General features: G+C 36.3%; 1 protein-coding gene across 2 annotated transcripts in view; it reads right to left on the bottom strand.

Annotated features, from left to right (window-relative positions):
* EPHA6 (EPH receptor A6) overlaps positions 1-17,473 on the bottom strand; it is an 848,766-nt gene that overhangs the window by 228,379 nt on the left and 602,914 nt on the right. For both annotated transcript variants that reach the window (XM_024759215.1, XM_024759217.1), the window contains one exon: positions 16,268-16,393. In XM_024759215.1, coding sequence (XP_024614983.1) covers positions 16,268-16,393 — 126 coding nt within the window. The remainder of the gene's footprint in view (positions 1-16,267; positions 16,394-17,473) is intronic.

Below are 17,473 nucleotides of genomic sequence, written 5' to 3'. Positions count from 1 at the left end.
AAAACAGCCATGGAGAGATGAAGGGACTTGCCTGAGGACCACACCTGGAGCTCAAGATATAGGAGAGAATAAAGAGAAGGCCAGAGAATTTAACCATCAAGGAAAGAATCCTTTTTGAGAGGTTGTGGACAATGGAGCACTGGAGTGGAACTTTGAAAGACTGATGTCATGTGGCTGACAGGGTCTTGGTGCTCCAGCCAGGAGTCAGAGCTATGCCTCTGATGTGGGAGAGCTGAGTTCAGGATAGTGGTCCACCAGAGATCTCCCAGATGCACATAATAACAAATGGTGAAAGCTCTCCCAGAGATCTCCACCTCAATGCTAAAACCCAGCTCCACTCAATGACCAGCAAGATACAATGTTGGACACGCTATGGAAAAAAACTAGCAAGACAGGAACACAACCTCATCCACTGGCAGAGAGGTTACCTAAGATCATAATAAGATCACAGACACCACAAAACATACCACCAGATGTGGTCTTGCCCACCAGAAAGACAAGATCCAGCCTCATCCACCAGAACACAGGCACTAGTCCCCTCCACCTGGAAGCCTACACAACCCACTGAACCAACCTTAGCCACCGGAGACAGACACCAAAAACAATGGGAACCACGAAACTGCAGCCTGCAAAAAGGAGACGCAAAAGACAGTAAGTTAAGCAAAATGAGACGACACAGAAACACACAGCAGATGAAGGAGCAAGGTAAAAACCCACCAGACCAAAGAAATGAAGAGGAAATAGGCAGTCTACCTGAACAAGAATTCAGAGTAATGATAGTAAAGATGATCCGAAATCTTGGAAATAGAATAGAGAAAATATAAGAAACGTTTAACAAGGACCTAGAAGAAGTAAACAGCAAACCAACAATGATGAACAACACAATACATGAAATTTAAAATTCTCTAGAAGGAAAAAATAGCAGAATAACTGAGGCAGAAGCACAGATAAGTGACCTAGAAGATAAAATAGTCGAAATAACTAATGCAGAGCAGAATAAAGAGAAAAGAATGAAAAGAATTGAGGACAGTCTTAGAGACCTCTGGGACAACATTAAATGCACCAACACTTGAATTATAGGGGTCCAGAAGAAGAAGAGAAAAAGAAAAGGACTGAGAAAATATTTGAAGAGATTAGAGTTGAAAATTTCCCTAATATGGTAAAGGAAATAGTCAATCAAGTCCAGGAAGCGCAGAGAGTCCCATACAGGATAAATCCAAGGCGAAACACCAAGACACATACTAATCAAAATATCAAAAATTAAATACAAATAAAAAATATTAAAAGCAGCAAGGGAAAAACAATGAATAATACACAAGGGAATCCCCATAACGTTAACAGCTGATCTATCAGCAGAAGCTCTACAACCGAGAAGGGAGTGGCAGGGCATGTTTAAAGTGATGAAAGGGAAAAACCTACAAACAAGATTAGTCTACCAAGCAGGGATCTCATTCATATTCATGGAGAAATTAAAAGCCTTACAGACAAGCAAAAGCTAAGATTTTCAGCACCACAAAACAAGCTTTACAACAAATGCTAAAGGAATTTCTCTAGGCAGGAAACAAAAGAGAAGGAAAAGACCTACAATAACAAATCCAAAACAATTCAGAAAATGGTAATAAGAACATACACATAGATAACTACCTTAAATGTAAATGGATTAAATGCTCCAACCAAAAGACACAGACTGGATAAATGGATACAAAAACAAGACCCATATATATGCTGCCTACAAGAGATCCACTTCAGACTTAGGGACACATACAGACTGAAAGAGATGGGATGGAAAAAGATATTCCATGCAAATGGAAATCAAAAGAAAGCTGGAGTAGCAATTCCCATATCAGACAACACAAACTTTAAAACAAAGACTATTACAAGAGACAAAGAAGGACACTACATAATGATCAAGGAATCAATCCAAGAAGAAGATATAACAATTGTAAATATCTATGCACCCAGCATAGGAGAACCTCAATACCTAAGGCAAATACTAATAGCCATAAAAGGGGAAATCAACAGTAACACAATCATAGTAGGGGACTTTAACACCCCACTTTCACCAATGAACAGATCATCCAAAATGAAAATAAATAAGGAAATACAAGCTTTAAATGATACATTAAACAAGATGGACTTAATTGACATTTATACGACATTCCATCCAAAAACAGCAGAATACACTTTCTCCTCAAGTGCTCATGGAACATTCTCCAGGATAGATCATATCTTGGGTCACAAATCAAGCCTTGGCAAATTTAAGGAAATTGAAATCATATCAAGTATCTTTTCTGACCACAATGCTATAAGACTAGATCTCAATTACAGGAAAAAATCTTTAAAAAATGCAAACACAAGGAGGCTAAACAATACACTACTTAATAACCAAGACATCACTGAAGAAATATCCTGATTTTTTTATCAGGAAATTAAAAAATATCTAGAAACAAATGACAATGACCCAAAACCTATGGGATGTAGGAAAAGCAGTTCTATGGGGGTAGTTTATAGCAATACAATCCTACCTTAAGAAACAAGAAACATCTCAACAACCTAACCTTACACCTAAAGCAATTAGAGAAAGAAGAAACAAAACCTTAAGTGTGAAATCAAGAAAACACTCCCATTTACCATAGCAACAAAAAGAATAAAATATCTAGGAATAAACCTACCTAAGGAGACAGAAGTCCTGTATGCAGAAAACTATAAGATGCTGATGAAAGAAATTAAAGATGATACAAACAGATGGAGAGATATACCATGTTCTTGGATTGGAAGAATCAATATTGTGAAAATGACTCTACTACCCAAAGCAATCTACAGATTCAATGCAATCCGTATTAAACTACCATTGGCATTTTTCACAGAGCTAGAAGAAAAATTTCACAATTTGTATGGAAACACAAAAGACCCCAAATAGCCAAAGCAATCTTGAGAAAGAAAACGGAGCTGGAGGTATCAGTCTCCTGGACCTTAGACTATACTACAAAGCTACAGTAATCAAGACAGTATGGTTCTGGCACAAAAACAGAAAGATAGATCAATGGAACAGGATAGAAAGCCCAGAGATAAATCCATGCCCCTATGGTCACCTTTTTTTTTTTTTTGTGGTATGCGGGTCTCTCACTGTTGTGGCCTCTCCTGTTGCGGAGCACAGGCTCCGGACGTGCAGGCTCAGCGGTCATGGCTCACGGGCCCAGCCGCTCTGCGGCATGTGGGATCTTCCCAGACTGGGGCACGAACCCGTGTCCCCTGCATCGGCAGGCGGACTCTCAACCACTGCGCCACCAGGGAAGCCCAGTCACCTTATTTTTGATAAAGGAGGCAAGAATATACAATGGAGAAAAGACAGCCCCTTCAATAAGAGGTGCTGGGAAAACTGGCCAGCTACATGTAAAGAAATGAAATTAGAAAACTCCCTAACACAATACACAAAAATAAACTCAAAATGGATTATAGACCTAAATGTAAGGCCAGACACTATCAAACTCTTAGAGGAAAATATTCGCAGAACATTCCATGACATAAATCACAGCAAGATCCTTTTTGACCCACCTCCTAGAGAAATGGAAATAAAAACAAAAATAAACAAATAGGACCTAATGAAATTTAAAAGCTTGGCACAGCAAAGGAAACCATAAAAAAGACAAAAAGACAACCCTCAGAATGGGAGAAAACATTTGCAAATGAAGCAACTGACAAAGGATTAAAGGCTTAAACTCCAAAATTTACAAGCAGCTCATGCAGCTCAATATCAAAAAACAAACAACCCAATCCAAAAATGGGAAGAAGACCTAAATAGACATTTCTCCAAAGAAGATATACAGATTGCCAACAAACACATGAAAGGATGCTCAGCATCACTAATCATTAGAGTAATGCAAATCAAAACTACAATGAGGTATCACCTCACACCAGTCAGAATGGCCATCTTCAAAAATTCTACAAACAATAAATGCTGGAGAGGGTGTGGAGAAAACGGAACCCTCTTGCACTGTTGGTGGGAATGTAAATTGAAACAGCCAGTATGGAGAACAGTATGGAGGTTCCTTAAAAAACTAAAAATAGAACTACCATATGACCCAGCAATCCTGCTAGTGGGCATATACTCTAAGAAAACCGTAATTCGAAAAGAGTCATGAACCACAATGTTCATTTCAGTTCTATTTACAATAGCCAGGACATGGAAGCAACCTACATGTCCATTGACAGGTGAATGGATAAAGATGTGGTGCATATATTCAATGGAATATTACTCAGCCATAAAAAGAAACAAAATTGAGTTATTTGTAGTGAAGTGGATGGATCTAGAGTCTGTCTTACAGAGTGAAGTAAGTCAGAAAAAGAAAAACAAATGCCGTATACTAACACATTATATGGAGTCTAAGAAAAAGAAAAAAAAATGGTTCTGAAGAACCTAGGGGCAGGACAGGAATAAAGACACAGATGTAGAGAATGGACTTAAGGACAGGGGGAGGGGGAAGGGTAAGCTGGGACCAAGTGAGAGCATGGCATGGACATATATACACTACCAAATGTAAAACTGATAGCTAGTGGGAAGAAGCTGCATAGCACAGGAGAACATCTGGGTGCTTTGTGACCACCTAGAGAGGTGGGATAAGGAGGGTGGGAGGGAGATGCAAGAGGGAGGAGATATGGGGATATATGTATATGTATAGCTGATTCACTTTGTTATAAAGCAGAAAGTAACACACCATTGTAAAGCAAGTATACCCCAATAAAGATGGTAAAAAAAAAGTTATCTGTAATAAAGTAGTGGTTAATAAGAGCATGGGCTTAAAACCAGAGTACTCTGTGGCTGAATATGGCTTCATTATGTATAAGCTGGTTCATTTTGACCAAATAATTTAATCTCTCTAAGTCTTAATTTCCTTGTTTGTAAAATGGGCATATGTAACTCTTGTGATTTTTAGCATTGTGAGGAGTGAAAGAGATGACAAGTAAAACCTGTCTCAAGCTTATAAACTTTAGTAACTCTTGCTTATTATTAATATCAAAGAGAGACTACCTTTCCTGATAGGATGAAGCAAAGGAGGAAAACATGATAGATTCTGGCAGGAACAGAGTATCAGAGGTTTCCATTTAAATAAAGAACTTCGTTAGACTACGTGGAAAGCCCATATGCTTCAAGTTCTAAACAATCGTTACATAACACACCTTCCTATCCTGTGTTTATTTATTCCACCATGAAAGCAATAAATGAGGGGCTAAAAATGATCATAAATTCCTGCCTTGCTGCTGTTTCCATCTTTCAAAAAGTTATCAGGAACTGTTACTTTGATTTAGTTCTGAATACAGCCCTTTGAAGTGTGAACTTGGGAGAAACTGATCATTTTAAGATACCTAACAGCCTAGGAAAAAAGCCTTGTCCATAATTGTAGATGCTAAACTTCAGGGTGGCAGTTTAAAAAATTGTCTACAGATTGAGTACAAATTCATGTTCAGAGATTCTATAAAGAGTGAGGGATAGGTATCTATAAAATAAAGAATTCCAACAATGCAAACACAATTATCCTAAAAAAGAAAAAAATTAGAAAGTGTACTAAATAACTGCAGCACAGGGAGCTCTGAGCTTACTTATTATAAAGACACACAGCTAAATTGTAAGGCAGAAAAACTCAGGGATGACACTGGAAAGGACGATAATTGTACTGCCTAATCTAACTGAGATGGAGAACGACCTGGATAGTTTAGGAAAATTCACCTGTATAAACCTGATGAAATTTAATAGGAATATTTATAAAGTGGGACTATGAGAAAACATGTAAGTTTGGATAGATAGACAATATATATGGTTTATATAGATATACATTGTGGCCATATAAATAAAATATAACCCAGCATCTTAAAGTCAGTTGAACAAGTATAGAAATAGGCCTGGCTTAAAAGCAACTCATTTGAGAAAGATCACTGGGGATAAGCTGGTAGTAAACTGTCCCTATGCCATCAGTGTGTGGCAACTCTTCAAAAAGCAAATGCAAACTTAGGCTGCATTAATTGAGGCCTAGAAGGAATGGTGCTACCCTGGTTTCTGCATTGATTAGAAAATATTTGGAATATTGAGCTCAATTCTGAAAAGATTTAGAGAAAAACTCTAGTTCTCCAGAGGAATGTTATCAGAATGATGAAGTATCCAGAAAGCATGTCAGATGGAAATGTTTGAAAGGTTTAGACAATTTAGGCAAGAAAGAAAAGATTTATGAGGTTCACATGTTGTCTTCAAATATTTGAAGGGTCATGGAGTAGTGCAGAAGAAGGCTTAGGTTTACTTTGTATACGTTCAATTTTGCAGAACCAGTACCAGTGTGTAGTGTTTTAAGATTATATACGGGGCTATAAGGAAGCATATTGTTACTCACAAAGATTCTCGAGTTATTGGAACTGCTCCTAAGGAAGGGAATAGTCTTCCTGGTGAGGTAGTGAACATTTTCACTGGCAGTGTTCTGATAAAGGGTGGATGGTTAATTAGACTCTACTTTATCTCATCTGCTTCTCACAACAATTATGAAATAAAAAGGCATTTTCTTTTTATTAGTTGCCCGATAAAAGCAGAAAACATTCCTCTTTTCTTTAATCATTTACACTTTCTAAGTCATTAAAAACTAAAACTGAAAAGGCACTAACCATTACTAATAGCTAAGAAGCAGGACTAGAGTTGTATTTGCTTCAAGAAAAAGGAAAATCCTAGACTTTGAAGAGAAATTAGGTATAATAAAGAGCAAGTGTCACCCAACTCTAAAATCTCTTGAAATTGCCCAAAATTGCTCTTCACAATCTCCACACCTCTTATTCTATCACTTCTCTCTCCCCCGTCTAAACTGCATTTTCTTCATTTTGGCATTCCTTCTCTTTCAAATTCCATCTCCCTTATGCAATCTGATTGACTAGTTTGCAGTTATCTCCAGATTCTTTGAATTTCAGTAGTGATTTATATGTATCTTTTGCTCACTTAAGATGCTGCTTCTTTCTATTTGTCCTTTCTGTTGCCTTTCTACCTTATATACTAGACTTTCCTTAGCTTCCCTCTTGAGCCTGAGTTCCTTTTTTATTCATTTTAGTAAACCTCATAGTACCTACTCATAGTTGCTAAATAAGGAAAACATGAATATCATTCATTAGGAGTGCAAAGCAAAAATGGTCTTGGGAGATAAAATAGTAAATAAACTCGTAATATGTTATTCAAACTAGGCTTGAAAAATAATGATATTTTTTAAACCATCAGCTATATGGTGGATTGTAAAACATGACTACAAATTCCTCCCAACTCTGTATGCATGCCCCTTCGCAATGTGACTTTGTTGCTCTTCTCATCAAGAGGTAGAATCTGTTTCTTCACTTTGTTACATTTGGGCTGGCCTTGTGACTCACTTTGACCAAGATATAGTGTCAGAATTATGTTGTAGGAGTTCAGAGCCAAGTTCTAAAGAGGTCTTACAACTCTTTTTCTCATCTGCTTGAAACACTACCTTGAGATGTCTAGCCTGTGGGTGGAGGTGAAGCCATATGGAACAGAGATGAATCATCCCTGCTTAGAACCCCCTAGACCAACCACCTGACAACAACATGTTCAGTTGAGCCACCATTATGGGAGTGACTTCATGTGAGACCAAAAGACAAAACCCCCAGCTCCACCTGAGCCCAGCCCAGACTGTTCACCCATAGAATCATGAATAAATGAAACAATTATTATTTGAAGCCATTTAGTTTGAGGATGGGTTGTAACATAGCAATAAATAACCTGGACAGGCTACAAAGACAAAAGCCTTTAGTTAAATACACAGACAATTAGACTGAGAACACAAGTATCACTATGGGAACAATCAACTAATTACCTTATGCTAGAAGAACTACAGTGTGGCATAAGCAAATCATATAATCATATAATTCACATCTTTCTGTTCACCAGTGTAAGAATACACATGGCCTCTCAGGCAGCATTATTGAGTGTGTGGCACTATTAAATAATTGCAGAACATAAACAACCTTTTACTTCTTTACAAGAGAGAAATTTACAACTGTATCCAATTTTTATATGAACTTATCCCCCAAATGTATTTTTAATGAGTCTGCCATCTTTAATACATTCGTATTAAACTTAAAACTCCAAATGAACTTCAAGTTTGAAAGTTTACTATATGAGATAGGTGGACTTCAAAGATGGCCTGCAATGATCCCTGCATCCTGGTATTCATGCCCTTGTGCGATTCCCACTGTAGCCTAGACCTAGTATCATATTTATAGCCAATGCAATAAGGCAAAGTGATGTGATGTCACTTCCATGATTAGGTTACAATAGATTGTGATTTCCATCTTGCTAGCAGACTCTCTTTCTGGGTTTAATGAACTAAGCTACCATGTTGGAGAGGTCCACATGGCAGGAATCGGAGAGTGTTCTCCAGCCAACTGAATGAGGAATTAAGGCTTTTATTGCAACAACTCTCAAACTGTACCTTGATAGAAGCCATATAAATAAGGTTGGAAGTGTATCCTTGACTATTTGAGCCTTCAGATGAGACCACAGCCCTAGCTGACACCTTGATTGCAACTTTATGAACAACCTTGCAGAAGCTAAGCCATGACTGAATTCCTGACCTATAGAAACTGAGATAGATAGTAAATGTTCTTGCTTTAAGTTTTAGGGCAATTTATCATGTAGCAAGAGATAACTAATATACTATGATAAGGGATAAAAACTGTTGCTGTTGATGTGTGGGTCTTCTTTTTTCTATTTTGGCTCTTAGCCTTAAGAGAACGTATCATTGTTTTAATTTTTTCTTTGTATATAAGATGTATCCAGTCTTCCCCTATCTCCTTGGAGTATTTTTTGAAAATAGGTGCCAAGTTTCCTTCATTTCATCAAATATTTTAACAATATACAAATTAGAAGAAAAAGCCAAAGGGGAAAAAAGTTTGAAAATTAATCAGTCACTTGTAAGTTATAAAAATTTTTCAAAATTACCTCATCTGTTATACAAATGCAGTACAAAATAAAATCTCAGTGTAATCTTTTCTGTAAGATTTTGTATTTCACTATGTGAATGCAAAGACATATAATAAGTTCTATAATTTTGGTCTAATTCATCAAGTAAATTATTAATATAAAGTATTTCAACTATTATAATTCACAATTGTCCTCTATAAATTTGTTCTTTTGTCTCATTTTTATATACTTTGTATATAATATGTATTCGATTTTATATTATATTGTGTTGTACTTTAAATTCCATATTAGGATTTTTGTTGATAACCAGATAGACATAGTCTTTTACAATAATTATTTGGAAATAATTCTGTATCCTTTCAGTTATTCATTTATTTATTCATTTGTTTATTTATTTAACAAGTATTTCTCAAACAACTACTATGATGAGGCAACTTGTAAGATTGAGAAATGTATGTGTGAGATAGCAAATGTACACTAAATGGCCCCCCAAAATAAGAGGTAGTGTTGAAATGTAAGTAAAATAAAATTAAAGTCTATTAAAATTGATAAATTAACCTAAGTTCTTAGATGTGCTAGGAATAAATTGATGACTTATTTACAATGATTTTACATTAAGATATTGAAATAAATTTCTTTTGTTAAACTCATTTCATTGTATGGCTTGTTTAAATAAAAAATAAACACATATATGATCATTATAATCTCACAAGATGTAGGAAAAATTAAGTTTCTTTAATTAAAAACAAAAAGAAAAAAGAAAGCATTTGTTGAGATGGGCATAGTTCTTCCTGTACTGACAAAAATGAAACTTCATTTTTAATTACTAATTTTCAACGAACTCTGAAAATCATAGGTATCATTCCAGTTACCTAAGCCATTAGCTTTTGAATTTTTCATCAATATGTAATATTTTAATATCTTACACCATAAATATGTTGAGAGTTGGGCACAGAGTGTCATTCTTCTATCCATATTAACTGAATATAAAAGCTATATCTCTTTTTAATCTAATAGTCATTTCCACCTTTTTACTGAGTGTCTATAGCATCACAGGTCCTCAATATGTGTCATCTCTAACTCTTACATGAATCCTGCAAAATAACTATCATTATTATGAATCTATTTTATAGATAAAGCAAATTTCCGAAAGACCAGTAAATTGCAGAAGGTCACTGAGTGAATTAGTAGCAAAGCTGTGCTTCAAGTCTGCATCGGTGTGCCTTCAGTCTCTGCGTTTTTAATTCATATCATAATGTCCAGGGAGAACGGACTGTGAAATAAAATTCATATTTTATGGCAAAACAAGAAAAATTTAGACAAAAATTCTTCTCTGCCTTCTGGCCTCCGTTCTCCCACCACTGTGCATTGTGTATCTGCATTATCGTCCAGACCTCCCTCATGGGCAGAAATACCTGCTCAACCATAAACAGCAACATTCATCTAGCATCAACAAGTCAGCTCCTTAAAAGATAACATTACTTCTTGATCTTGTAAGGGGTCACATGACCCACCATGATGATGCTTAGATCTGGATTATGTAAACTTCTCAATAATAAGTAATTTGATCTACAGCCATCTGTCTCAGAAAACTTATATAACTGTGCTTTGACTTCTATCAGGTGGAACAGTCCTCAGAGCTTTCTGAGACGCTCTTCCCAGGTTAAAATCCTCAAATTTGGCTCAAATAAAATTTTCCATTTCTTTGTTAGATTGACTGACTTAATTTTTTGTCGACAGGGTAAAGCCCATCTTTCATTACATCATTTGATTTAGAAAGTTATGGAATTCTTGAGTAAAAAGCACAAAGATCTTGCCAGAATCTGTTGTTGATCCTACTTTCAGTCTATTGGTTGGACAAAGGAGTTTCCTAGAAAAGAAAATGAATCTGACCTCTACCATAAATCCTTTAAGTTGAAAGACAAGGACAAAATTTGTATCTGATAAGATCATCTCATCTAAAGATAGAGGAAATGAGCCATAAATTCAAGTTACTCTTTGTAAAAGTAAATTATGCAACCACATCTGGAATACTGCCTACGTTTCTCATTGTCATGTTGCAAAAAATTATACTATAGCTGTAGAAGAGGAACAAAAATAATAAAGGGGATGAGAAAGTTTAAGATAACTAAAATTAATAGATTCTAAACTACAGAGAAGAGGTTGGCTGAGGGATGGCAGAGGAATTAAGAAAGGTACATAAAGCAAGCATTTTGCTTTGCACATTATCATGTGCAACTATGACCTCAAACGGGAAAGTCAATAAGGGAATCAAATATTAGGCTGAATAAATCACTGATTTGACATTCACTTTTTATATCCTTTTTGTTGTCCTTTTGACTTTCTTTCACCTGCAGATGATTGCTGAGAAACCAACAGCTAAAAGTTCCTGACTTTTCAAGGAAGAGAAAAAATAATGGTGACAGTAAGCCAGGAGAAGACAAGGCTGATAGTGGAGGTGGTAATGAGTTTTGTATAGATAAAGGGACAGAAATATGAATGATGGGGAGATATTATGCATTTCCGTTGAGACTAGGGAAAAAGGGAAGGTCAAATATAAGAAGGGTGCCCTATGGGCTTAAGAGACATAAGAATGATTTTTTTCAGTGGAATAATGTTTCAAAATTTTAGATACTCTGCAAGTTTTTCATAGAATGGTTTAGGTTCAGTACTATCCTGAAAAAGAAATAGCCTTCCAATGACCTTTTTCAGCCCATGATTAAAATTTAGTTTACTAGTTTTCTCATTATCTCTCAAAGTGTATGTAAAATAATGATTCTACCCTAATCTGACTTGGCTCTCTTAGCCTGGGAATTTCTGTTTTACTGTTTCTGTTTTCCTCTGGCCACAGTATTTCAGTTTATCATGCAAAAAGTCAAAGGAGATAGATGATCTTTATCATCTCCTATGCAACAGAGCTACTCACTTCATTTAAAGGGAAATGTGCATTTTCATGGAAATTCAGGCCTGTATTGATGAACTAAGAAAGATAAACTGCCACTATTGAACATAATAGTGATATACAAAAGAAAAAAGTCCTAGAAAACACATTTTAAATAATAGTAAAATTTACACTGAAAGATAACATATATAATTTAAGAATATACATACAGTCTAGATATTGGATAAATTAAATTTTCCAAGGATTTGTCACATAATATTTGGATGGTTATAAAGTTGAAAATCCCAGGACAAAGGTTGTGGAAGACAGGTTGAATACATAGGTCTTTGATAAGCATAGTGACTTAATATGAAAAATCTAATTAGCTCGGTGCCTTTTTATAAGTAGATATTAGTCATCTAATAAACATTTTTCAGTGGACATGTTAAGAAATGTCATAGGTTAGGTGTGATATCATTTTCCATGCTCTCTTATTTCTTTTAATGTGACTATTTTGGGGTTCATTTTTTAATAACACATTTAAGAAATAATGATTATATTATATTTCTCCCAACTGGAAACCTGGAAAGCATTCTTAACTATTTCTTTGCCAAAAAACATGGAGGCCTTGCAGATTTTTCCTCAGCAATGAATTGTGAATCTAGGCATCCTTCTCTATTGCTACTCTCAGTGCCTTAATGGGACCTGATATCTTTCATCTGACAATTAGCAAGACTTGATATCTTGCCTCTCTTTCCCATCTTCCCCACAACACTCTCCCTCTGTACAGCATCCACATTTCCCCTTAAGTCCTTTAATTTACACTTCCAAGGGGAACAGGAATATCTAATGCACACAGATGATAAAGAAACAGAATTTGAGAAGAAACAATCAAATGGGTGGGGAAAAAGTAAAGAATATGATGCAACCAGAGGAAAGTATTGACAGTAAAAAGCTGGGCAAGCAAACAGTTGTGCAATTATGTTGATGAGGTTCAGGGCGGGCTGCCCCAGAAGGTGCAACTTTGGCACGAGGAGTATTTTGAAATGTAGATAATCGAGGCCCAACAGATGCAAGGAGAGCTTTATACCACCCTCTTAACTGCCTAAAACCACTTAGATAGAGGGTCTGGTCCAGGAAGAGAGCTAACATCAAAGATAATTACAAAGACTAAGAGCTAGGTGCCTAAGCTTGCAGGGGGCAGGGGGCAGGGCCTTGAGATCAAATTCGTCTGTGCCCCATTGTCTCTGTAAGGTTTGGCAAACATTTGTTTACCAAACATTTGCTCTTCCTATCCTCCTATGAATTGTCTTCCTTCCTTCTGAAACCCCAAACCCCACCCCCTTCTTCTCAGCTCAAAATGGCATATAAGCTTCAGTTGCCTGCCTGTCAGTGAGAGCCTCTCATTGTCTTTTTGGGGCTCCTGTAGCACATAATTAGATTTTTTTCCTCCTGTTAATGTCTTACGCCAATTTAATTAACAGACCAGCCAAAAGACCCTAGAAGGGTAGCGGAAAGTTTTTCCTCCCTTACAATGTCATGGATGTTAGAAAACTCTATTAATTCCTTCGTTTGACTGAACAATGTTTTTTTCACACTGCTGCTGAACTTTAGGAACATGACCTAATGGAGTTAAGTAACAATAGAGTAGTACAGGCCAGGGGCACAAAGAGGGAAGTTATATTACAATAGCTTTTTCTCATAAAGCATTTTTATTTTTATGATTTTTCTGAAGATAATAAATGATCACTTAGCATATTGTTTGAAATAGTCAAAGATGAATAATTATAAAAGGGACACTGATGTTAATCCTATACACCTATACATCTTCTGTCTTAGCTAAAAAAAATGAATCCCATTTTGACATACTAGAGTTTAGACAGAGTAGGGAGGCTGTGATATTAAAATAGTCTCTTTAATAGTTATGGATTGCTTTGGCAATATCTGTCATACCTTTTTTCAGGATAAAATTAAATTTTGGTTAAAAAAACCCAAACACTAAAGATAAACTGAATTTATTTGTCTTGCTAACTAAAGAATGTCACTAGCACTAGCCATCCAGCTCTATAAGGACTGAGTTATTAGCCACTGCAGCCACTGACCTTTAATACACCCTGAAAGGAGTTCAGGGCAGAAATCAGGAATGAAGGCACTCTGTGTTCTGGGAAAAGTGGCAGAACAAGTCTTCAGCTAGTTAGATATTTTCTGGAGAAAATTTTTATGAACCTGGATTCTTGTATCTTCCCATACTTAGAAAAGCACTAAAACCATTAACTAAGATATCTTTTCCTCCTCATGACTATGACTAGCTGCAACCTTCTACCGAGTTGTGAGATGTGCGCTTGGTTGTACGTATCCCACTTGCCAAATCCCCCTTTACCTCTTTGGAACAGTTTCTCAGAGCTATCTGAGAGGCTGTCTCCCAGGGAATAGTCCTCAGTAAGACAATGAATGAACTCAACTCGCAATTTTTAAATTGTGTAGTTTTGTTTTTTTTTCAGTTGACACTTTGCACACCTCAGACACTTGATTTTTCTCTCTCAACAGATTTCAGACATTGGTGTTTAAAATATACACAAAACTCTACAACAAGAAATACTTCTCCTGTACCTACATGAGTATGGAACAATGCGGTATGAAAGGTCATACCATTGTTTTCTCAGGGGCCAGAGGAAGAAAGCCAAATACAGGGTGCAATGAAATTACTCAATCTCCTCTCTTTTCTATTCCTCTGCTGTCTTAAGAACCCCTAAACTAAATGGATATAACGCAATCACTCTTTTCAATTATGCCTTTAATGCCTATTGACGTGCTTTATGTTCATCAGAAGAGAAGAGAGAATCTGGTTCCATTCCAGGTTCTTAATCTTTCTGATAAGACAACCTCTTTGGCTGTGAGCATCAAGATTTAAGTGTATAGGACCCTTGTGTCAGCTTTCAGAGGGAAAATAGGCCATGGAGGAGATGAGATGATCCATGGTGCATAAGGAGTGAAATAACATAAGGAAGGGCTGTCTCCAAATTTCCTGGAATTCTCAGTGTAGTGCTAGCTCTCTGTGAAATAGTCAGCTTCTTGGGTGTAGTCACCCAGCACCTTGAGTTTAGAAGTGCTCTGCTGTTTAATGCTCTGTTGTCACTGTCTTGAAATTCTTAATAGTCTTTTTAACAAGGAACTCTACATTCTCATTTTGCACTGGTCCCTGTAAATTATGTAGCCAGTCTTTCTGGTGAAGAAGAGTTTTGAAAGGAAGAAAGCCTTCTGGTGTTTGCAAAGACATGATACCCAGCTGGAATGGTATGTTCTGCTCTCTCTAAAGGATTACACAGATATCAGCATCTAGAGGAGGACAACACCCCCCTTCAGGATTCAGCCTTCCTTCTCTATTTAGTAGCACATTCCCCTCCCCTTTTTAGCTGCACGCATGGCTGCCCAGTCAGAAATTATATTTCCAAACTCTCTTGCATTTAAGTGTATCCACGTGATTGCATTTGGACCATTGAGATGTGAATAGACATGTTTGCGATTTCAGGTTATTGCCTTAAAGACAAAGCTAATTGTCCTAAAGGCAAAGGCAAAGAGCCCAAACTCTTTCCTTTTCCTTCTCATAGACCAAAAGGTAGATGTGCTGGTGACCAGCTTTGACCATTCAGAGGATAACATGCTAGGGGAGGGCAGAGCAAAGAGTAGAAGGAACTTGGGTCCTTTCAAGACCTTTTGCATGAGAGCTCCTCTGCCAGCATGGATTACTCACCTTGGGTCAAGGAATTGCAAGAGGAACACATTTATATTCTGGGGTCTCTTTGTTACATTGGCTTGGCCTGTGCCCTAAGTAATGTACAGAAGAAATTCTTGGGGGGCTGGTTCATAATAAATTTGTATTTATCCAGAATAATTGAATAATATAGTGTTCTGAGTATTTGAATATTCTACATACGGAAATTATTAGTTTGCATTAAAGTGATATAAAACTATATTGAACCTAATTTTATACTCAATGGGTCTCAGAACACTGCTGGATCTTGCAGGACCTCAAGGTCATCACTGTGAATACTAATTATAGTGTATGTCTGTAGACGTTGGGTTTTAAGTAAATCTGTAATAACCTATGACAAACTCCTGAAGTTGCATTTCCAAAATAAATTCCTGAATCACTCTAGTTTCATTGTAATTTGTCTCAATACTGAAAGGATGACTACAGGATGTTAAAAATAACTTTCATGGATTTTCTCATTGTTTGGAAACTGAATTTGGGCACTTGCAATACTTTTTAAAACAATAACATCATATATACAAAATAATTTTACTTCTCATTTAAAAAAATTTTTCAGTGACTAAAACTGCTAAGATTTAAAATAGTATGTTGATAAACCAGTTACAAAACCATTAAGGAATCGTAACTTCAAAAGTGTAGACTTTATGTTTACCTGCCCCAATGACTCTCTCAATGCGTATTCTTGAGGGATCGATCTCCTTTGCAAATTCATGGACTGCTAGGGATGGGTCTTCATATGTATCTGGATCTATGTAAGTTTTAATTCCTGGGAATTGTACTGCAACAAAATAAAAGACTGAATTAGTTCAAGGGTATTCTAGTAATCAAACATCTTGTGAATATTTGAAATGAGGAGTGACGTACTAAAGTAGTCATTCTTTTTTTTAACTGATCTATAAATGACTCACAATATTATGTTAGTTTCAGGTGTACAACATAGTGATTCGATATTTTTATACATTACAAAATGATCACCACAATAAGTCTAGTTACCACCTGCCACCATACAAAGCTTTTAAAATCTTATTGACTATGTTCCCTGTACTTTACATTACATATCCATGACTTATTTAATAACTGGAAGTTTGTACCTCTTATCTACCGGATAATTGCTTTACAATGTTGTGTTAGTTTCTGCTGTACAACAAAGTGAATCAGCCATATGCATACATATATGTGTTTTTGTTTTCTTCAGGAAAATATCCCGAATTGGAATTGTTGGATTGCATAGTAGTTCCATTTTTACTTTTTTGAGGAACCTCCACACTGTTTTTCAAAGTGGCTGTACCAATTTACATTCCTGCCAACAGTGCATGAGGGTTTCCTCTTCTCCACGTCCCTGCCAAACTTGTTCTTTGTTGTCTCTTTGATAATAACCATTCTGACATGTGTGAGGTGATACCTCATTGTGGGTTTGATTTTCATTTCCTTGATGATTAGTGATGTTGAGCATCTTTTCATGTGTCTATTGCCCATCTGTATGTCTTCTTTAGAAAAATGTCTATTTAGCTCCTGTGCCCATTTATTAATCGGGTTGTTTGTTTTTATGATGTAAGCATTCTTGTTACTTAAATTCAATTCTCTTTTCTATTTTTGTCTCCCCCCCACCCACTTGCCACCCCATTAAAGCTTTGAATACTTGGACTCAGAATTTTATTTACCTAATTCTCGATGTAAAATGACCTGGTAATTTCAGAGAGAGTGAGCTGACAAGTTCCATAAGACACATTTTTACTATATTTCTGTAAAACGTTTAATCAGCTCACTTAGCCACTAGTACCCATATATTTTACATTTGACCTAGCTCAGGACATGGGGGAAACAAAGTATAAACCTTCTCCCCCTCCAAAAAAAAAAA

The sequence above is a fragment of the Neophocaena asiaeorientalis genome, unplaced genomic scaffold (genome assembly GCF_003031525.2).
Source record: "Neophocaena asiaeorientalis asiaeorientalis breed wild unplaced genomic scaffold, Neophocaena_asiaeorientalis_V1.1 scaffold197, whole genome shotgun sequence".
Lineage (NCBI taxonomy): Eukaryota > Metazoa > Chordata > Mammalia > Artiodactyla > Phocoenidae > Neophocaena > Neophocaena asiaeorientalis.
Note: the sequence above shows the minus strand (reverse complement) of the source record. Positions and strands in the feature narration are given on the sequence as shown.